We start from the raw sequence: 22,935 nt of genomic DNA, 5'->3' as shown, positions 1-22,935 counted from the left end.
TCTGACCAGCGCCGCACCTGCTCTCTGCCATCGCCCAACTGCTCACCTGCAAACAAGCAAAGAAAACAGCAACAACAGCAAAGAAAAAGAAGAGAAATGACAACATAATAGATTAAGAAGAGAAAGTTGTAAATGGCTATATAAGTCATTCAAACCAAAATGTAAGGGGTTTTTTTTTTAAAAAGAAAACAGATTCAATAAAATTAAAGGAAACAAAGAGGTAATTTTCGTTTTTTCTGCTCTTGAGTTCTTTTTCTTTTTCATTTACTTACTTTTATTTTTATTTTTACTTTATTTTATGAGTTTTCTTTTAATCTTATTTTTCGAAATATCTATAAACTAACATTTGTTTTATTATTTTCTTTTTTTTTAAAAAAAGTCTACAAATACATATACAAAATAAAAAAAAATCTGACCTTTTGAATTTACACGGTGGCCGGCGCGGCGGCAGCGCGACGGCGGTGTTGGCCTGATTCTGGGCAGTGCCCAGGGAAAGGGAGAGTTGAGAGAGTATTCTGAAGTTTTTTTTTTGTGAAAGAGGGGAAAAATGAAGTTTTTAGCAAAATTTTTGAAATTTATAGGGGCATGAAATGGCGCCGTTTTGGCCTAGCCCCAGAACGCCCAAAACGGCACCGTTTAGGAGGCCAACCCGAGATCCGACCCAGATGCCCCCAGATTCCCGTGTTTTTCTGCTGAAGGGCTAATTTCACTTTTAGCCCTTCCTCTTTTTAGTGATTTTTCATTTAAGCGTTTTGTTTTTTTTTAATTGCACCCGGTAATTTGTTGCGTTTTCATTTTGGTCCTTGATGGAACTGCGCGTTTTGGGAAAACAGAGAATATTTCTAGTTTGGTCCCTCCCAGTTGTTTGCACATCCAATTAGGTCCTATTTTAATTTATTTCAGATTTGACCCCAAATGTTGTGTTAAAATTTCAATTTGATCCTTTTTCGTTGTTTTGGTTATTTTATTAACAAATTTATTATTACTATCATTATCATTATTATTATTATTATTATTATTATTATTTGTTCATTTATACTTTTTTTTAATTTTAGATTTAATTATATATACATATACATGCATATCTTTGAATTATATATATACATACCTCTATACTTTATATACATTATAATTTACATACGTTGTACATATATTTTTATAATATATATATACATATATATCTATGTATGTACATAGTTTTATAACTCATTTAATATATACGTACATACTCATATTTTTTATATTTTATAATTTATCTACATATCTATATATATATCCATATACATTTTTTTCTTTCACGAATACATATATATATATATATATATCTTTTTATCTTTTTATAGTTTTATACATTTTCTTTGTTCATTTCTTCATTTACATTTTCATTATTTAGAATGGATGTTTTAATTTTATTGCTTATATGTTTGTGATTGTATATTATATTAGTTCGTCTCTGTATTTATTTTACTTTGTAGCCTTTGCTTGTATTATTTTAATTATGTCGAAACCGTTTTTTGAAAACAAAAATTTTAGTTGTCGACTTTAAAAATAAAAATGGGAGTCGCCATCGATCCTTTATTAAGGTGTGATCGGTTCACCTTAAAAATTATTTTGGTCTACGAATCTTTGAGAAAATGAGTTCGGGAGTCAGTTACGCACGAGGAAGGGTTAGCACCCTCGTAACGCCCAAAAATTGGTACCAAATTGACTATTTGATGTCTTAGTGTCGAAAGTTAAAAAGATTTTAAAATAAGCTTGAATGATGAAATTTGTAAAAGAATAACCAATTGTTCAAGTCATGTAAAGAAATCGAGTCCCAATACGTTAGGGTACAATCCCTCATAATCCCCGAACTTTGAATATCACTTTTATTTTATGCGAAAATCTTCATTTCGAGAAAGTAACAGGCTACACCCAATACGTTAGGGCACAACAAGTTAAGTTCTCAAAAATGATTTTTATGCTCGTGCATTTTGAATAAAGAATATTCTCGGTCATTTAAGATTGACAAAGAAAATCAGAATTCAATACGTTAGGGCTTAATTTCTCTCGAAAATCCCAAACTTCAAATAATGCTTTATTCAAAAAACTTTAAATCAAGAAAATAACTTTGATGAATGGTTAAAACCAAATTATATTTTCAAAAGGGTATGTTAAAAAGTTAATATACAATATGATACAAAAACTTTAATGCAAAACATATATGAGTATAAATTTACAAAATATATATACAAGTACAATATACAAGTAAATTCACAAATACGTGCATACATATATTTGACACACATGTACAAGGATACATAAAAAGATAGAATGGAATATATCAAACAAAAAACTAAAAAAATGCATGTATATGTATTTGAAAATCGTGAAAAATGATAAAATACAAAATATATGTATATGTGTATATATTTACAAAATAGGAAAATAAAATGTATAAGTATAAACATAGGCCAATCATGAAAATTCGCATACATATATATTCAAATACATATATATGTGTACAATATGTATATAAAAAATGGGATATATAAAAAGAAAAGATTTTAAAGAAAAACGTGTACATAAATATACGAAAAATGTATGGGTATCTTGAATTATAAAGTGTGAAAAGTGTATATGTTATATAATATATCTGCATATATATAAAATATAAAATGTATAAATATTAGAAAAGTAAAAATATAAAATATAAAAAAGTATGTATGTATATTATTTAAAACATGCGTATATATGTACAGTAATAATAATAATAAAATAATAATGATAATAGTAATAAAGTCATAGTATAACATAATTTTAAAAAAATGAATAAAATAAAAAAAGGGTTAAATTGAACTAAAAAAAGAAAAAAAAAGCTAAATTCGAAATAAATCTGAAAACAGGACCACATTAAATGCGCGCGCAAGTGTGGAGGATCAAAAGGGAAATTATTCCCTCCTTCCAAAATGCTGCACAGAAATGGGCTAAATTGAAAAACAAATAAAAATTACGGCTCAATTTAAAAAGAAGCAAATCGGGCTTGATCGTGACGTTCCACAAACAAGAGGGCCTTAATGCGCAATTTACCCCTTAAAGCCCAACACGCGGATCCTCCGGGTCGGGTCGGGTCAACACGCGGATCTTTTCCCCCAAAACGATGCCGTTTCAATTAAATTATAAAAGCAACATCTTTAAAAAAAATATCATTTCCTGCTATGCTTTTAAAAAAAAACCTCATGAAACCCTAGCCTCCTCTGCTAGGGTTCTAACTTTCGGCCACCATCGCCGCCTCTGGAGATGGAGCCTCCAACTCCGATGACGACAGAGTGAAGGTCCTCCGATTACTCAACGCCGGTAAGTCTCTCTTTTTCTTTTCTTTTCGTTTGGTTTTAAAATAAAGAACAAAAATGAAAAAAAATAAAAACAAATCCCCGAAAATACCTTCAAAAATTCTTTTTCCTTTTGATTCAGTATTTTTGCCAATACAATCTTTTCTCCCCCCTCTTTTACAAATTTTAATCGGCTCTTTTATAGCCGAAAATGGGAAAGAAAATAAATCCAAACAAATCTATTCGGTTGTTTGTTGGCCCGATTTTTTTGCTCTTCTCTTTCACTTGTTGCAGGTACGTGCTTAAGGAGCGGTGTTTGCGGAGAAACGCCACGCGTGGAGGCCGAAACTTGCGGTGACTGGAGAATGCAGCTGCTACTTGTTGCTACTGCCTAGGGTTTTCTGAAATTTTAACGTTTTTGGGCTGGGGTCTGTATTGGGCTTAGGTTTAGTTTATTGGGTTTGGGCCAAGGCATTATTGGGCTTGTACAAATTACATCATCATTATTGTTATTCCATTACACCTATTTTTATCTAGATTTCAAAAAAAAAAGAAGAAATTTTAAAAATATGAGTAATACTCGGCATTTGGATCTTCGAGAGAATCGAGCCCTAACGTATTGGGTTCCGATTTTCTTCATTGAATTTAAATAATCGAGATTACTCTTTTAAAAATGATAAAAAGCTCGTTATTGAGAATTCAATACGTTGTGTCCTAACGCGTTGGATGTGACACGTTGTTTTCTCGAGATGAGGTTTTTTTCGAAATAAATGCAATATTCAATGTTTAATATTTTGAGAAATTGTGCCCTAACGTATTGGGTTGCGATTTCTTCATTTGATTTAAACAATTGAATATTCTTTTAAACTTTATCACACGAATTTTTTTAAACTCAAGTTTTAAACGATGTCGGGAATTAAAAAAAGATCGTGTCCTAACTTACTGGTCGTGATCTTTTTTTTAATCCAAGATAGTTAAATATTTTTCAAATAAGTATTTTTTATTCGCGTTTCGAGAATTCGAGACATTGTGTCCTAACTTACTGGATATGATTTTTTTCTCGATTAACGTAAAATATGCTACTTTTCCCAAAAATTTTCATTTTAATATAACGATCTTATTTTTAATTCTTCCAAGTTATCAATTCTCGACATCAAGACATTAACTAATCAACTAGGTACCAATTTTGGGCGTTACGAGGGTGCTAATCCTTCCTCGTATGTAACCGACTCCCGAACCCGTTTTCTGAGTTTCGTGGACCAAAATCGTTGTTTTAATAAAATCAAACCGTTTATTAAAAACAACCACTTTTCGAGTTGATCCAATCACACCTCATAAAAAAGGATTGGTGACGACTCCCGTTCGTTTCATTTTTCAAAACCCAAGTCGACCTCGTTTTTCATCCAAAAAATGATGTCAAGAGTTTCTTTTCTCATTTTCTCCACATTTATAAACTTATTTCGCTATTCTGCATAAGATATCTCCAAACCCATCAATAAATATAAACAACCAAAATACATATGTGATTCTATTCCCCTTTTAGTAGGTCACTTATGACTATGTGCTTGTTTATTTATTAATTTTCATACAAATGGCTGGAATTAGTGATTCAATTAAGAAAAAAAATATAAAATAAAATTTTATTATAAAAATATTGCAATAATCTTATGATTAAATAATAATTTAAATTACAACTTCTATATTTAACTTGCTAAATTTAAGCCAATGTTTGAGTTCGTGTTTGTGTTTAAATTTCTGCATTTGATTTGGTTTCTTTATCGGTAAATGATTGCAAAAAAACAGCACGCGTTATGAGATTTAAGAACATTTCCTCGGTACCCTTATAATGACCAAGAATGGCTGAATAGGATAACGGACTTTGATTGTTTCTCCATTTTCAACGTCATCTCTAGACTTTGACTGAAGCTTTTATGCAGCCTTCCTCCTCAAAACCTATATATATATATTATACTATCTCCTGCTCTCGCTACCTTCACCTTTAGAAGCTCCACATGGATTTCCTGTATTTTTCATTACTTGTTTTATCTTTGATAGTGTTCCTCCCATTCTCATCTTCAACATATCAAAAACTGAGTGGAGGATCATCTCTTTCCGTGGAGAATCCCGGTGATGTTTTAATATCACCAAATAGCACTTTCTCTGCTGGCTTTTATCCCGTTGGCAACTACGCTTATGCTTTTGCTATATGGTTCAGTAAACCCTCTTGCCTTGTACTTCAACATTGCACTGTTGTTTGGATGGCAAACCGTGACCACCCAGTCAATGGCCAGCGTTCGAAGCTCTTGCTTTTGCGAACCGGAAATCTTATCCTCACAGATGCTGGTCAGTTCAACGTTTGGGCCACGGACACTTCTTCGTTGCCTTCAGTGCAGTTGCAGCTCAATGAATATGGTAATCTTGTCTTGAGCAATTCCGAAGGTATCACTTTATGGCAGAGCTTTGATTCTCCTACAGATACCCTTCTTCCTCTACAACCACTCACCAGACATACGACCCTTGTATCTGCAAGAAGAAATGGCAACTATTCCACTGGTTTCTATAAGTTCTTTTTCGACGATGATAATGTTCTTCGTCTCCTTTTTGATGGTCCCGAGATTTCAAGCGTTTATTGGCCTAATGTGTGGCTTTTAAGCTCGCAAGCTGGGCGGTCAGCATACAACAGTAGGAGGAATGCGATGATCGATTCCTTCGGCAATTTTACTTCGAGCGATGATTTAAGTTTTTTGTCTGCTGATTACGGTGCAAATTGGATCCAGAGAAGGTTGACCATTGATTATGATGGAAATCTTCGATTGTACAGCAGAGAAGAAGGGAAACAAACGTGGGTTGTTTCATGGCAAGCTATCAGCCAGCCATGCAGGGCTCATGGCCTTTGTGGGGAAAATAGTCTTTGTAGATATGGTCCCAGTACCGGGAGGAAATGCTCGTGCGTTCAAGGATACAAGACAAAGAATCAAACTGATTGGTCTTATGGTTGTGAACCAGAATTCGACGTTTCCCTCAATGCTAGACATGAATATACATTTGTTCATCTTCGTAATGCTGAATTTTACGGATATGATTATGAGGTTTTCTACAATAAAACCTTAAAGGAGTGTGAAACTGAATGCCTGCAAAGGGTCGGTTGTAAAGGGTTTCAATATAAATTCAACGGGAATGGCGTCTATGAAGGTTTCCCGAAGGCGCTACTGCGGAATGGGCACCAACCACCTAACTTCGATGGAGACGTTTATATAAAACTGCCCAAATCATATGTCTCCCTCAAGAAGGAAGAGCTTTCCAAGGAAACCATCAGTTTAGGGTGTCGGCAAAATTATACTATTAATCTAGAAAGAAGCTACGTTGAAGGCCAAGAAAATGGGGTAGTGAAGTTCATGCTGTGGTTTGCTTGTGCATTGGGAGGAATCGAGATTGTTTCCATTTTTTTGGTTTGGCTGTTGTTAAGTAGAGCTCAGCAAGAGGAGAATGTAGCTAAAGAAGGATACCTTCTGGCGGCAACTGGATTCAAGAGAATGACATTTGATGAGCTGAAAAACGCAACGAAAAACTTCAGTCAAGAAATAGGAAGAGGAGGGGCAGGTATTGTGTACAAAGGAGTGCTAAGTGATGGTAGAGTTGTGGCAGTGAAGCGATTGAATGAAGCAAATCAAGGAGAAGCTGAGTTCCTAGCAGAAGTGAACACCATCGGGAAGCTTAACCACATGAACTTGATCGAAATGTGGGGATTTTGCGCAGAGAAAAAGCACAGGCTCTTAGTTTACGAGTATATGGAGCATGGATCCTTAGCAGAAATGCTCGATTCCCATCAACTTGACTGGGAAAAGAGGTATGACATCGCTTTGGGCTGTGCAAAAGGCCTAGCCTACCTACACGAAGAATGCTTGGAATGGATATTGCATTGTGATGTAAAGCCCCAAAATATACTGCTCGACTCTGGGTACCGACCAAAGGTGTCGGATTTTGGCCTGTCGGTGCTACTAGATAGAAGTAAGCTTTCCAACCGTAGCTTCCCAAAGATACGGGGAACCAGGGGTTACATGGCTCCTGAGTGGGTTTTCAATCGGCCCATTACATCTAAAGTCGATGTTTACAGCTACGGCATTGTTATGCTGGAAATGGTGAGCGGAAAGAACCCCAGGAAAGGGATAGAGTTAATAGAGGGTGGCAAAGGGGAGATGGATTTGATAACGTGGGTGAAGGAAAAGAAGGAAGGAGCGGAGTCGAAAGAAACCTGGGTGGAAGAAATAATAGACCGCACATTAGAAGGCAATTATGACAAAAAGAAGATGGAGATACTGGTTGCAGTGGCTCTTGATTGCGTCCAGGAAGACAGAGATGCAAGGCCCACCATGACTCAAGTTGTTGAGAGGCTTCTTCGTCCCACTCACTAACCGAAATACTTTTTATATCCATCCACCATTAGCAGCTTTCTTTTTATGGGCTCGATTTATCTGCAGACTGTCAAATTCTTTTAACTCCTACGAACTAATCAGTAATGCTTTACAATATTTTTTTCCTTGAAAAGAAAAAGAAAGAAACAGAAGGAAAGAATTTGTACTGTTACTAAAACCTTCGTTGATAGAAGGGTATGGTTAGTGAACATTGTGTTTGCAGAGGATGGAGGTGAGAGACAGGCACACCATTTCGCCCACTACACATTGTTTAACAATATCAAAGGTTTTTTTATCCATTCCGTTTTAGTCATTTGGAAAACCAAAATCTATATTATATTTAAGAACTGAAAAAACAACCAACAAGTTGCCCACTTTTTTCTTCTCCTCAAGGTTTCAATATCTTACCACTTAAATATTAAAATGAATCTGTTTATTGGTGGCGTATTGAGCCTGTGGCCGTGGGTCCAACCTCATCATCTATTGTGTTGATAAATGGATTAGCGCGGCGAAAGTGTGGTTCAGGCTCATAGCCATCCTTTTTTTTTTATGAGAAATAGGGCTACAAAGTTTGAGTAACCATTCATAAGTAGCATTAATTGATTTGAAATCAAAATTACAACATTCAGTCATTGAGTAACCATTCATAAATACGCCCTTCATAATTACTTTCATTATCTATATGGCCTCGACTTTTTTTTTTTTAAATTAAAACTTTGATAATAATAAAAAATATATATTTTGATCACTTGTTTGTTCGTGTTAACTCAAAAATTAATATCTAATTTGATTCTTAAATTATAGTTGATATTTTTATAATTTTTCTGAAAAACATATATAAAAAATTCTTAACAGATGAAAAGGATGTTGAGAGATTTTTTTTTTTGAAAAATGTTATGGGGCAAAATTAAAATTAAGAAAAAAAAACATTTTACTTATATATTTTAGTGGCCCGGATTGGGTGGAAACGGTGCGTTCCATTCCCTTTTGTTTACAGCTGTAATAACAATTGCTAACTGAATCCGGTGCAACGTCACCTTTCTCTTTTTAGCCACGTCTATAACAGAGAGGAGGTTATGGAATGAATGTGTTTGTTTACTTCTTTTCTCTCAATTTCTGCCTTGTTCTTCCTTTCTTTGATTTCCCTCCTCTCTTCCCTTTTCTCTTTCTGTTCTTATAAAAAGATCAAAACTTTCACAATTTCCCTTCAATTTAGGAATTCTTTGAAATAAGAAATGTTGTGTTTGAAGGATCATGAGACTTACAGGTGATTCAAGGGGTCCATTGCTGCTGAGTCGAACTAGCTGAGTTGGTGAAGGAGATATTCGGTTTGTAGAATCAAGTTGTTGAGCCCTTTTTTGAAGAACCGAGAGGCGAATATGAGGAGTTGATGGTAAAAGTTGAAGAGATGGAAGTGATATTGATTGAAGGTAAAAAAAAAAACAAAAAGTTGCAACTTGTTTATTTGGTTGCTGAGAAAATTTAGTGTTAGGTAGAAAACGAAAATGAAAACAAAAAAAAAAAGGAGCAGGTTTTGTGAATCATAAAAAAATAGATTGTTTTAGGAAATTATTGTTATTGCTAAGAAATTGGAGGAAGAAAAAATTTCTTATCAATCATCATCTCTAATGGAAAATTGAAGTTTTCATATATATTTTTCTAAGAACTAAAAATGAGTTCTTCCAATAAGAGATGAAATTACAAAAATATAATTCTATCATCATAAACATACATTGGAAAGTTTACTGCATAATTGTTATTTGCTATATTGAGTTTCCTTCAAAATGAGAAAGTCATGTGTCTATGACTTTCCTTGCAAATTTCTTAACTTTTTTTAGTTTTATTAAGGTCTACAAATTGGATATTATAATTCCTTGGATTACCATGTGATAAAAAATATTATACACAATGCGAATTCTTCAAAGCTTGTGTCATCGACATAATGCTCGATGTAGGCTCTATCGACGAATCAAGTTCTAGATGAAATTTTTGTGGGTGTCTTGTTATATTTGAAAAGCTGCTTGATTTTGAATTTTAGATTTGAAGGCTCTATCTAACCTTTTTCTTCTAAATATACTTTTTTAGATTTTATTTTTTTTATTTTTTTATCTATTACATAACTATAATTTTTTTTAAATATTATAATTCCAAAATAACTACTGGATTTTTAAGACTTTCAAAGATCATTTATAATTTTTTTTTTTAGAATTATTGTTAAAAATACCAACTTGAATATTTCAACAATGGTCAAGACAAGTTTACCGGTTTTGTCAAGGGAGAGCCTCGATTGCCTGCCATCGACGGGATGGTCTCCATTTTCCATCCACACCAGGGTGCAGTAATTATGCAGGCTGGTTTGTTGAACCGTATGGAAACGCACATGTCAGCCCCGTAAAGATTACCAACTTGAATGCTCTGCGCGAGTTGAGCAACTGAATCGAATGTATCCGAAAAGACCTGAAATTCATCATTGAAATTTGTCCTTCGGTCTGCCGTTGTCATAGGAGGAATCGAGTTTTTCATCATCTTCATAGTCTGGTATTTCTTGACAACAACGCATCAAGATTCACGCGGGACAGGAGGCTACCATCTCGCTGCAACAAGCTTCAGAAGGTTTTCCTATGCTGAACTTGATAAGGCAACCAATGGCTTCAAGAACGAAATCATAAGAGGGGCAGGAGGAATTGTGTACAAAGGCAAACTGTCAGATGATCGAATTGCGGCTGTCAAGCGACTCATTGATGCTAATCATGGGGAAGCTGAATTCCTAGCAGAATTTAACACCATTGGGAAGCTTAATCACATGAATTTGATAGATTTATGAGGATATTGTGTAGAGGGAAAGCACAAGATTTTGGTTTATGAATACATGGAACATGGATCCTTGGCGGAAAACCTGTCTTCTAAAACACTAGATTGGAAAAAAATATTTCAATTTGCAGTGGGAACAGCGAAAGGCCTGGTTTATATACATGAAGAATGTTTAGAGTGGGTTCTCCACTGTGATATAAAGCCTCAAAACATTGTCATAGACTCTAATTATCAGCCTAAAGTGTCAGACTTTGGCCTGTCTTGGTTGCTAAACAGAGGTGATGTTAAGTCTTCAAAAATCTCCAGATTGCGATTGCGAGGAACTCGAGGTTACGTGGCTCCTGAGTGGGTGTTGAATATGCCCATCACCTCCAAGGTGGATGTTCATAGCTATGGAATCGTTCTATTGGAGTTGGTAACCGGAAGGAGCCCTTCAATAGGAGTCCATGGCATAGATGGTAAGCAGCTAATGCAAGGAGCGTTAAGTAAATGGGTGAAACAGCAGAGAGATGTAACGGAAACATGGATTGGAATGATAGTGGACCCAACATTGGACGGGAAATACGACGAGGTTGATCATGGTTAAAGTAGCTCTGCAATGTGTGCAGGAAGACAAAGATGCAAGACCGACGATGGGAGAGGTAGTTCAGATGCTGCTTCGCCTTGTAGAAAAAGAGTAAGCAACGAATCATTGTCATGTGTTTTGTCTCTTTTGGTTGGTCAATTATGCAAGCTTTACTAACATAAGTAAACGCACTTGTTCCATAGTTTACTATTCTTACTTCACAATTCTGAACTGACAAGTCTTGTAAAACCATTATCATGTTCATAATCAAAAGAGAAGAAAAAAGCAAAAAATTAAAGTCCGCAGTCGGCCCCATATTCCCATTACTAGAAATTCGGAATTCATGAATTCACACTTCACACTCAAACCAAATTAAAATCAAACGATGGATAAAGGACCCACACGGTTTTCAATTCACAAGTAAGACTAGGAAGTTAGAAACTATACGAGTTGTAGAATCCTGATTAAGTTCCCGATTTAAAGTTGAGAATGTACGCATAAATTGGTGCAGATTACTGAAGTAGATAAACATAATGTTGGCCGCAAGATTTTTGCAGCTTTTTGCCAAGAAAATATTCGTGTTCAACACTTTTCAAGTGGTCCTCATTTTGTTCCATTTCCTTCTGTTAACATCATCAGCTCTGCCAATTCTAAGGCAAGGCTCGTCTATGTCCGCGGAGAATCCAGATGACGTTTTGATTTCCCCAAGTGGTATGTTCTCTGCTGGTTTTTACCGCGTTGGCCAAAACGCCTACTGCTTCGCCATCTGGTTCAGCAAGCCCTGTCATGACGGTAGCCACACAATAGTTTGGATGGCAAACCGGGACACACCAGTTAATGGTAGGAGATCAAAGCTCTCTGTACTCAAAACTGGTAATATTATAATAACTGATGCAGGTCAGTTCATAATCTGGACGAGCAATAACACTGTTAGAGATCACTCCTGGTCACAGTTAAATCTCTTGGATTCAGGTAATCTGGTCCTCCAATCTTTGGTCAATGATACGCTTTGGCAAAGCTTTGATTCGCCAACTGATACGCTTCTCCATGAACAACCGCTCACTCAACATAATAGACTTGTATCAGCTAGAAGCCAAACTGACTACTCCTCCGGTAACTATAAGCTGATGTATGACTATGATAACGTTCTTCGTCTTGTCTTGGATAGTCCTGAGACATCCAGCATCTACTGGCCGGATTCTACGGTTTTGGACTACCTACAAGGAAGAACAAGATACAATGACAGCAGACTTGCAGTGTTCGACTCTTCTGGCTATTTTACATCCTCGGATAAAGTGGAGTTTCAATCTGCTGATTTTGGTAGGGGACCTTGGAGGAGATTAACACTTGATTTTGATGGTAACCTTAGGTTATACAGTCTTGAAGAGCAAAAGGGAATCTGGTCAGTCACATGGCAAGCTATGTAAACTCCTGTAGAATTCATGGAATCTGTGGACCAAAAAGTATATGCAGCTATGATCCAAGTTCGGGCCCAAAGTGCTCTTGCCTTCCAGGGTTCAAGATGAAAAATCAAGCAGACTGGAAAGATGGATGTGAACCAGAATTTAACCTTTCATGTGACAATCATGATTTTAAGTTTGTTCAATTCCATCATACTAACTTTTTTGGCTATCATTACGATATCCTCCGTAATCACACCTTAGAGGAGTGTGCCAAAGCTTGCTTGAAATTGTGCTGCATAGCCTTTCAATACAGATATTTCCCAAAGGATGGTGCTTATCGCTGTTATCAAAAATGGGAGTTGCGTAATGGTTATCATTACCCCAGTTACAATGGAACACTGTACTTGAAACTCCCAAAATCATTTCAATACAACAAACCTGTTGAAGGATTGAAACTGAATTGCTCGATCAATCAGACAAAACAGCTAGAAAGAGCTTATCATAAAAGAACTGGATATGGGTCACTAGAGATTCTGATTTGGTGTGCTTCTGTAATTGGATTGCTCGAGTTGATATGCGTCATTCTGGTGTTCAGTTTCTTGTACAAAACTGGGATAAGTTCTAATGCATCCACACGAGGCTACCATGCTGCTGCAACAGGATTCAAACAATTCACCTATGCTGAGTTGAAAACGGCAACGCGGGGTTTCAGTGAGGAGATCGGACGAGGGGGATGTGGGGTGGTTTACAAGGGAGTGTTGTCTGATCAAAGGATTGCAGCAATAAAGGTTCTTAACATTGAAGTTAATCAAGCAGAAGAGGAATTTCTTGCAGAAGCAAGCACCATAGGGAGGGTTAACCATATGAACTTGATTGAGATGTGGGGATACTGCGCGGAGGGGAAGCATAGGCTTCTGGTGTATGAGTACATGGAGAATGGATCATTAGCAAGGAACCTCATGTCTAACTCACTTGATTGGAAGAAGAGGTTCGATATTGCGGTTGGCACAGCCAAAGGTCTGGCTTATTTGCATGAAGAGTGCTTAGAGTGGGTTCTGCACTGTGATGTCAAGCCTCAAAACATACTGTTGGATTCCAACTACCAGCCTAAAGTAGCAGATTTTGGTCTATCCAAACTGCTGAACAGGGACAATCTAAAAGGGCCAAGCTTTTCCAAGATAAGAGGAACAAGAGGTTACATGGCGCCTGAATGGGTTTACAATCTGCCCATCACATCCAAACTGGACATTTATAGCTATGGAATTGTCATCTTGGAAATGGTAACAAGAAGGAATCCAACCAATGGTATCCCTGCAGTTGAAACAAGTGGAGAAATATGGCACCAGAAGTTAGAAGCATGGGTCAAAGGGAAGAAAAATGGAGCTGCTGCAACGTCTTGGGTAGAAGAGCTAATAGACCCTGCGATGGGATACGATTATGACCGAAACAAAATGGAAAATCTGCTGGAGGTGGCTATCAAGTGTACAGAAGCGGAGAGACATGCAAGACCTTCCATGAGCAAAATCGTTCAATTGCTTCAGTCAGCAACCCAATAATAAGACTGCATTACACCCTTAGTATCTATCAGTTATTCAGTTGTGCTGTAATATTTCATAGAATAATTATGCCCTTGCTAAGGCTTTCGCTTAGGATTATAAAACATTGGGTCATACAAATATAACATAGTCAATGAAACTTCCCAAACATGTAGTTCCTCACTTCTGTTTTAATCATCTCTTGTATAACTGTCAAAAATTCATTGCTAAAAAATTGCTTCTCCATCCCCAACTCCCCGTTTTGCATCCCCACTACAAGACCAGCAGTTGGGTGACCTGTTACTGTTGTTACTGGCACCTGGGTGGGGCTAGGAATAGGGTCGGATCTAGGTCCCGAATCCGAGTTTTCGCAAGGATCGAATCCGGGCAGCGAGAGGCTGAGTATAGTAGGCGGATTGGTAGTGGATGATGCCGTTTCAACATGCTTACTGGAACCGGTTCTTGCTAACGGCCTATAACCCGGTGAGGCAGCGGGTAAACTCGAGTCGCTCAAATCGGATCCTGAAGGGGTACCGAGGTTCAAGCAAGGACCCGAGACATTATTAGCAGCACCAAGACTGGCTGATCTTTTAATTGGCTGTGGCGAGTCATCGTTAAAATCTTGAGTCATGGAAGAACATTTTCTCTTTAGGGTGGAGTTCCAGTGGTTCTTAATCGCGTTACCGTACGACCATTGAGGAGTCGAGCGATGATAGCCCATTTGTTACCGAATTGGGCATGAGCTTGGATTATGGTATCATCTTCTTCGGGAGTGAAGGGTCGGTGCTGAACCTCGGGGGAAAGCTGGTTGCACCATCGGAGCCTACAAGACTTTCCTGATCGACCAGGTATTGATTTGCTTATTAAAGACCAGTTCTTGGGTCCGTACGTATGAACCAGCCGCTGCAAAGCCTCGTCTTCTCCCGGACTCCATGGACCTTTGATCCGATCCAAGTCTTTCCTAGTAGATGGCATCGAAATTTATAAAAATAAAAATAAAAAAGCTTATTACCAAAAAGAAAAAACAATAGCAATAGCAATCTTTGTTTTTGAAGTGATGAGAGGGCTGATAAAGGAGCGGAGAATAAGGGAAGGGAAGGAGGAGGATATACACATATATGGGGAGGGGAGAAGTATGACTTGTTGAAGTGGTGGTTGTGACTTGTGAGTTGTGACCGGGCATAGCCGTTGAGAATTCAGGATCCTTCCAGGCAAGGTATCATTTCTTTTGTCAACAAGCTATGAATTCTAGTTTGTTTTTTCTCACTCAACTATATTATATTTTTTTAAATTGACCACTCAATTAATCAAATTTATCTATTTCGATCATTTTTGTTAATCATAATTTTAAAAAATTAACTTTCAAAATCTACAATTCATCTTACTTCAAAAAAATTCAAACAAATATATAAAAATGCATAGATATTTTAAAAATATAAAAAAAATTATATTACTATTACTATTAATATTAAATATTTTAAATAAAAAAAACCCTCTCCCACCGTCCCTCTCCTTCTCTCTCTCTCTTGTTGTTGCTGCTACTGTTTTCTAATATAAGATTGGGTAGCTTGTCTGATGAGATATGTGGTGTGGGTAACATGGAACACATGATTGGGGGAGAAAAGACAGCTGCTTTAGAGGAGAATGGAGAAAATTGCAGGTTGCTGAAATGGAGCTATTTTTGGGGAGGAATGAATGTAAGAATCTTACAAGTCTCAAGATGCATAAAGTCGTTTTTGATCATTGTTAAGACAAATTTTCTTGGAATTTAATATTATTATAAATATAAATATAAGATTTATTTTTATATATTTTAAAAATATCTATGTATTTTTATAAATGTATTTAATTTTTTTAGAATTAAGATTAAATTGAGATCATTTGTAAATTTTGAAAGTTATTTTTTAAAATTTACGACTAAGCTGATTTAAAATATGAAAGTTAAGGTCAAATTTAATATTATACCAAATTTTTATCTATCATATCACCCCTCGGCTTTTATTAGTTAAGTGATAAATTTTAAAAAAATATATAATTAGGTAACACAAAGTATATTTATAATTGGGTGAATTTAGAAAAATTTATAGTTAGACCTTAAAAAGTTGATAGTTTGAGGAATTTTGAATAATGATTACAACCGAACCAACTATTAATCACATTTATTTTCACAATTATGAAGTAAATTTACTTGCCGAGAATACATTATTAGTGGAGTGGTATAGGATAATTCCATATTTTAATGTAAGAAATAAAGAAAAAAGTTTTATTTTTAAATTTTGAGCTTTAAAACCAACATTAAAAATAAAAGAATAAAATTATATTGTAGACAATAAGAAAAATAAGACAATTAAGTTATGGATGGTCTCAAAGCATGGCCTATGTTGCAAGATATATTTATAGGACCAAAATGGACGGTGTGGGACGCCTTTTAAGTACATCAAAATACGGATCAAATCCTGGGATTTAAAAATATGATTAGGGATTTTATTTGTGCAAAAAGAAGGGCAACATCACATGGCTACACAGAGGAGGATGTTTCCTGGAAACAGAGCCGTGTATTAGAATTTAGCCTTCCCCTATCTCCTACTTCACAAATTTAAAACACAAATAAACTGCAAGTTGGGATCAGTCTGCCATTATTTTAATTTGCAGCTGCATTAAAAATAAAAGATTAGTTGCCGAAAGAGTACATGCGTCAGAGAGAAAATAAACTATAGACTAAGTGCTTCAAATCTTAAGACTGCATTGATTCTTAAGCACTCAAGTGCAATGCCCCTTTCTTGCAGACGCAAGAATATAATTGTCTGATAAAATGATAGTGCACTGCCCTGCTTTGAATCAATGAATGTACTTTGATTATTCAACAGAACAGAATGTGCAGCCCATCATAATCTCACCATATTTTATGAAGCTGACACCTGAATTAATGGAGGAACATGTTGCATGGGATTTGCAGGTCAGCCTATCATGTTAAATATGGAAATCCAGTGAAATAAAGGAATGTTATTGCTAATTAAAGGCAGATTTGTGAAATGGAGAAACTGGGATTGATTTTAGATCTTGAATTTCCAAAGGCAATAAATAAATTATTCATAAATATGATTTTCTGTTTCGTGATCGATATGATGAACCATTTAAAAGAGAGATTATAGGCTATAAAGTTTAGGCTATTAAAAAGTTAGGCCACCAATCACCTAAAAGTATGATAAAAACAAAGCTAGCTCCCTCTGAATTTCAGCGACAAAAAAATATCGTTTTATCAATCATTCATTCCACTAGCCATTATTAGGATCTCAATCACTTTGGAATGCATTAAAGGCAAGAAGAATCAAAAGAGTAAAAACAAATATTTTTCTTCTTTTACTGTATGGTTATTAAAATCTATTCGAATATTTTCAATATATATATATATATATATGGTGTTTCAATAGTTGTAAATGAAAAATTATAAATAATCAATAGTTATATTAATTTATTATTAACAAATAGTCATAATTATTCAAGTAGATATCTATTAAATAATTATGTTTATGGCTAAAGATGTGACTATCCATTTGAGTAGTTATATCGCTATGAAAAGACATGAAACCTCCTATAAATAGGAGTAAAATTTCATTTGTATGATACACCAGGAAACACATCAAAAGTTTTTTTCTATTCTTCCACCATAATTTATATTCCTAGATTATTCTGTAAAGAATTATTACAGAAATTCTTTATAGAAATTGAAATTCTTGTTATGCTCTACTCAATGCTTAATGGATTGCTTCCGTCAATGCAAAACGTTAGCAGTCATTGGGCTTCATTGTAAATAAATAACTTTTTTGCACACTATAATATAGGTGGGGGAAAATAGAACCTTAAAGAAAGTGACATTGATACACACATGTTAATTTCTCATAAGTTTATTTTTATCCCCACTCACCAACAAAAACATGGCTTTTTTACCGAAAAATGATTGATACTTGTTGTTGTTGAAGTCTCTCTTCCTTAAATTATTGGTGTGGCAAATATGGTCAAGTCTTAATGAAAATCGAGCACTCCCCCGGACGGGTTCACATCTAGCCAAGCTAGGTTGTTTTGCCTCCAACTAGAGCAAGTATTGAATTTATTTACAAAGATTAAAATTATCATTAGTAGTATAAAATAATAATAATGCAAATAACACAAGAATAATATATAAGAATAAAGAGAATTTCTATTGTCTTTCTATTCTTTTTCATTCTTATTATAGATAGTATACTCCTATATGTATATACAAGGAGATTAGACTCATTATTTTCTAATACATAAATAGAAAATGGGTTACAAGAAGATAAAATGTGAAGAGTTAAGGAAACTGAAAAGTGAAAAAGGTTGATTATAATGAACATCCATTTAATAGTATTCATAACAATTAGCTAAGTGTAATCTAAAAATTAATCTTGAAATGTTAGGAGCATACTGAGCCACATATGTCGAATTGATGGTGTATTTGTCAGGACTTGATGTGACGTGTCGAGCATGGTTTTGAGTAGGCAATAAACAGACCTAACTTCAGGTGCAGGGGAATGAGAATGTAACCAAACAAATCCGACCCTATGATAGGATCTGAGTTTGATGTGTCATTACTCAAAATTGAACTAGCTTATAACAAAACAATTTGGCATAAGCTTTATAAAATTTCTACAAAAGTTATACATATAAACATATGATAGTTGTGGTTTTATTGAAGTTTGAATGAAATCATTAACAATTTGAAATAACGCTCAAGCCATTTGGTGTATAAGTTCAATTATAATAACTTCATTAAAAATATTGCAATAATTCAAATCCAGACGTTGAAACCTAATAGAAATCTTGTAAAAACATAGTCTTATCAAAATAGTAGTTTTTTATACAGATCATTTTCAAAATGCATATATACGTCACCCCCAAGAGTCATGCATGATACAAAACAAAACAATCAGCTCACAATAACAACAACACTCTAGCATAGTCCTTCTAATAAAGTTTTCCTTCAATCAGCAAGCCAAAGAATGAAAAGGTAACGAAGCAAATTCATATGAACAACTTAGTAATTTCCAAGAAGAAATCATACATAATATTACCTACAACACAATCGAACCTTTCAGGGACACTTACACACGATGAACATAGTATGCCAATTGGCGTATACAAAACACAAACAAACTGAGTACGCCAACTTACTTTTCACATGGGCGTATATTGTATGCCAACTTAACATAACTTAGACAACTCATCTTCATGCCGCCACGTACTTAGAATTCAGAATCAAAAGCATATCATACAGTCTCATTCAGATACATTCTCCCCCTTAACTCATCATATCATTTTCATTCAGAATAGCATATTTTATCGTGATCTGCCAATCTGTTTTGCAATATAGTTGCCTTATCGGAGTCTACACAAACATATCTCTCATCTTCACATATTAGATCATATCATACATATCAGAAGCAGATGGTAGTGGTTTAAACATGAAGAATGACACTTACTTCATATCACAGACAGACTAAAATCAGACTGACAACTTTGGATAATCATTATCCATATATACACCTTTCATCCATTACAGAGAAGGATTACTTACCTTATATGGATTATATAAACAAGAAATTTACAACACATGGAATAAGAAGGAACTCACCAAAAATTCTAGCACAATCTACAAAGCAGGCCATTTGTCTTTATCACATGGATCCTCGTTAGCTTGTTGAGCTAAAATAAAGATATTTATACATATCAAATCATTAATCTATCAAATTTGAACATGCAAGAATCAACAATATTTAATCCAGAATCAAGAAGTTTCATTTCTCACATACCATTCTAACATCTATGAATGCAATACGAAGAACACGTAAATAACCTTAATGATAACTTAAGGGTTCATCAGTAATTATCAGTGAGCTGGTACTAAAATATAAGTTAGCTAGATACTGCGAACCTTCAATTTGAAGAAGCTTTCTGAACTAAAGTTTTTCAAAGACTTTCATAGGAAATCAAGAAAGAAGAAGAAGACATAAAAGGTGTTCAAAAATATCGCTACTATCTTCTATGCTTAAGCATGAAGACAAGGATTAGTAGAAAAATCAGATAATTCCACTAACTCTCTTAATTCACGTGATTAAGTGCACTTAAAAAAATTTAGATCTTATCATCTACAGTAGTCTAGTTCTGTTCTAACTAGACCCTAACTTGACTAATTAAATCACTATACAAAAATAATAAACAAATCTAAACAACTGCGAACTTAACGAGTTCGCCCAAAGCATCTAGGTTGGGCAGGTACTTAACTAAAGAGTCTGCCAAACCTCAGAGCTTGCCAAACTAGGATTTTGTTAGATGGCGTTGTAACACCCCTATACCCGATTTGTAACACCTCTAACCCGTATCCATCGCAGGATTAGGGTTACGAGGTATTACCGAACAGAACATGACTCAAAACAAGCATTCATTTTTTTATAATTCATAAATCACTCTCAATAATACACTCATCTATTCAAATTTTCAAAGTTTAATACTACTATGATCATATCGTTTGTATATTAAAATTTACTTTCAAGCTTATAACTTTACGACATACCTCGAGCATATTATAAAACATACATTTCATAAACTAGATATTCAATATTTCACTTCAATATAATTGTATGTTAAACTTAATAATCAATATCACACGGCATACTAGATATCCAAATATATATAACACACCTAGACAAGCCTCATTTCACAACTAATTATACATATCTATTCTCTTGTCGCAAGTTTATGTGCATATAACCATATCAAATTAAACCATTTAAACAAGATCATATACACTCATTACTAATATTCTATCTTCTAATTCGGCTAGCAATAACCATATAAAAAGAAAAACTATACTTAATTCATACACAACTCATTCAACTAATATTAACTATCAAATCAAACATTAACAACAAAGACATATGCGCATTATATATATAATCAATTTACCTAACTTTAGCCGATTTTACATGTGCATTACATACTAAATCTATACCTATTTCTAAAACAACTATACATCAATTGAGCCATTTCCGAATAATTATACTAAACATATCTCTTTACCATGCTTTATAATTCTATTAGCCGAAGATATTGAGTAAACCTTATAGCTTTTGCATTTCTATAAATAACCTCAATCCTGTATCATTTTCATGTACATACCAAAACAAATAACCTTACTTACAATCATCGAACTTAACCTCCAAAATTTTGTACTACTTCTAATTTGATTCGTACCTAATGATTTGCACATGTAAGCATAACATATATGCATACTCTTTTACTTCCAAACCGAATCAAAATTAATCAATACAAACAAATATAAAATCTTTATTTTACCTCATTTTAAGTCGAATTATAACTAACCCAAAATGCAAATCTGTCCATGTAACAAGCATATTTGATGAGCTATTACAAGGCATTCATGATATGCTAACAAAACATATAACCAAATTTATCATTCAAGCAAGTTATGAAACATACTACCACAATAAGCTTAAATTATAATCAAACATAACCAAGCTCAAGCATAAAGATAAAGTCATTTTCGCATGGCTTATGTATTTATATACACTTTCAAAACAAACCAAAACAAATGCTAGCCTATACATGCCATAAGTTCATAATTCAAGCTTTTAAAATACCAAAATAGTGTTCGATAGTGTGACGGATTTCCTCGATGATCCCCGAGCTCGTAACTAGCTTCCAAAATCTATAAAACACTGAATGAACACACAAAGTAAGCTTAAAAAAGCTTAGTAAGTCATAGAAAATAAATCATTTTGAAACAATTCAATTCAAATAGGCCGAATACCAACCATTTCAAACATATATATATATTCACTTACTACATAGGCATCATTCATTGTTATGTAATTCAATATAGTCATTTAAATCATACTCACTTTTCATTTCCGAATTATATTAACAGACCGAACGTACCAGAATTGGATACATTTATTGCATAATAATTCATTTCCCAATATTGCCCGTTGAACCATTCGGAGTCAATAAGGATATTCGGATAACTTAGAAAGCTCGTACAATGCCAACGTCCCAGACAGGGTCTTTCACGTAAATCTCAAATAGATGTCGATGTCCCAGACGGGGTCTTACACGATAACTCATATTAGAATTCTATGTCATGACATATATATCCCCATTATTCCTATGGTTCGTACGGGGCTTTTGGACATCGTAAATCCATCGATTCAAGCTCGTAGTTACTTCTCCCATACTTAAATCAATTCGGCATACACATATATAATTACTATAATTCAATTCGGCACAATTAAATACATTTCTATATGAATTTAACAACAATTAATTACTATGAACTTACCTCGAACAAAGACAAATGGATGGAATCGACTACTCGACCACTTTCGACTTTTCCCATTCTAATTCTGTTTTCTTTTGTTCTTGATCTAGATAAATTCAAATTTAGCTATTTAATAACACATTTCATTCAGTTTAAACCACAAACACATAATTTGGGTAATTTTCACTTTAGCCCTAAAAATTCATATTTTTCACGATTTAGTCCCTATTTCATTAAATCACAAAATACACAAAATTCATCAAAACCATGCTTTAGCCAAATTTTCCTAAGGTCCCTAGCAGCCCATTTATTTCATTTATTTCACATTTAAGCCCCTAAATTTTCTAGTTTCACAAATAAATCCCTAATTTGGTTTTTTATCAAAAAATAACTTAATTAAACATGATAATCAAACATCAAAGATTTATTTTCCATCATCAAACAAAAAAAATCTCAAGCTATCAACAATACCAAATCACAAAATCCACAATTAATTCAAAAATTCAAGCATGGGCTAGCTAGTATTCGAAGCAACGATCTCAAAA

At 34.5% G+C, this 22,935-nt stretch overlaps 3 protein-coding genes, 1 long non-coding RNA gene and 2 pseudogenes across 4 annotated transcripts; 4 read left to right on the top strand and 2 right to left on the bottom strand.

The window, feature by feature from the left end:
• Window positions 1–5,076: 5,076 nt before the first annotated feature.
• LOC107905610 (putative receptor protein kinase ZmPK1) lies at window positions 5,077–7,961 on the top strand. Its single transcript, XM_016832304.2, has one exon. The coding sequence runs from the start codon at window positions 5,324–5,326 to the stop codon at window positions 7,721–7,723; it is 2,400 nt and encodes a 799-aa protein (XP_016687793.1). The 5' UTR covers window positions 5,077–5,323; the 3' UTR covers window positions 7,724–7,961.
• Window positions 7,962–10,184: 2,223 nt separating this feature from the next.
• LOC107902659 (putative receptor protein kinase ZmPK1) lies at window positions 10,185–11,400 on the top strand (annotated as a pseudogene).
• LOC121217807 (transcription factor MYB44-like) lies at window positions 11,388–15,453 on the bottom strand (annotated as a pseudogene).
• Window positions 11,633–12,443, top strand: LOC121217107 (putative receptor protein kinase ZmPK1). The gene is made up of 2 exons (XM_041092668.1): window positions 11,633–12,212; window positions 12,268–12,443. The coding sequence occupies exons 1-2, from the start codon at window positions 11,633–11,635 to the stop codon at window positions 12,441–12,443; spliced, it is 756 nt and encodes a 251-aa protein (XP_040948602.1).
• Window positions 12,511–14,201, top strand: LOC107905608 (putative receptor protein kinase ZmPK1). Its single transcript, XM_041094161.1, has one exon. The coding sequence runs from the start codon at window positions 12,511–12,513 to the stop codon at window positions 14,056–14,058; it is 1,548 nt and encodes a 515-aa protein (XP_040950095.1). The 3' UTR covers window positions 14,059–14,201.
• A 1,046-nt stretch (window positions 15,454–16,499) lies between the features above and the next one.
• LOC121217806 (uncharacterized) lies at window positions 16,500–17,101 on the bottom strand. The gene is made up of 2 exons (XR_005914015.1): window positions 16,935–17,101; window positions 16,500–16,689 (listed from the first exon to the last, which is right to left on the bottom strand). It is a non-coding gene; the product is annotated as an uncharacterized lncRNA (long non-coding RNA).
• Between the last annotated feature and the right edge of the window lie 5,834 nt (window positions 17,102–22,935).

The sequence above is a fragment of the Gossypium hirsutum genome, chromosome D05, assembly GCF_007990345.1.
Source record: "Gossypium hirsutum isolate 1008001.06 chromosome D05, Gossypium_hirsutum_v2.1, whole genome shotgun sequence".
Classification (NCBI taxonomy): Eukaryota; Viridiplantae; Streptophyta; class Magnoliopsida; order Malvales; family Malvaceae; genus Gossypium; species Gossypium hirsutum.
The sequence above is the reverse complement of the archived record's forward strand: the minus strand, read 5'-3'. Positions and strand labels throughout refer to the sequence as shown.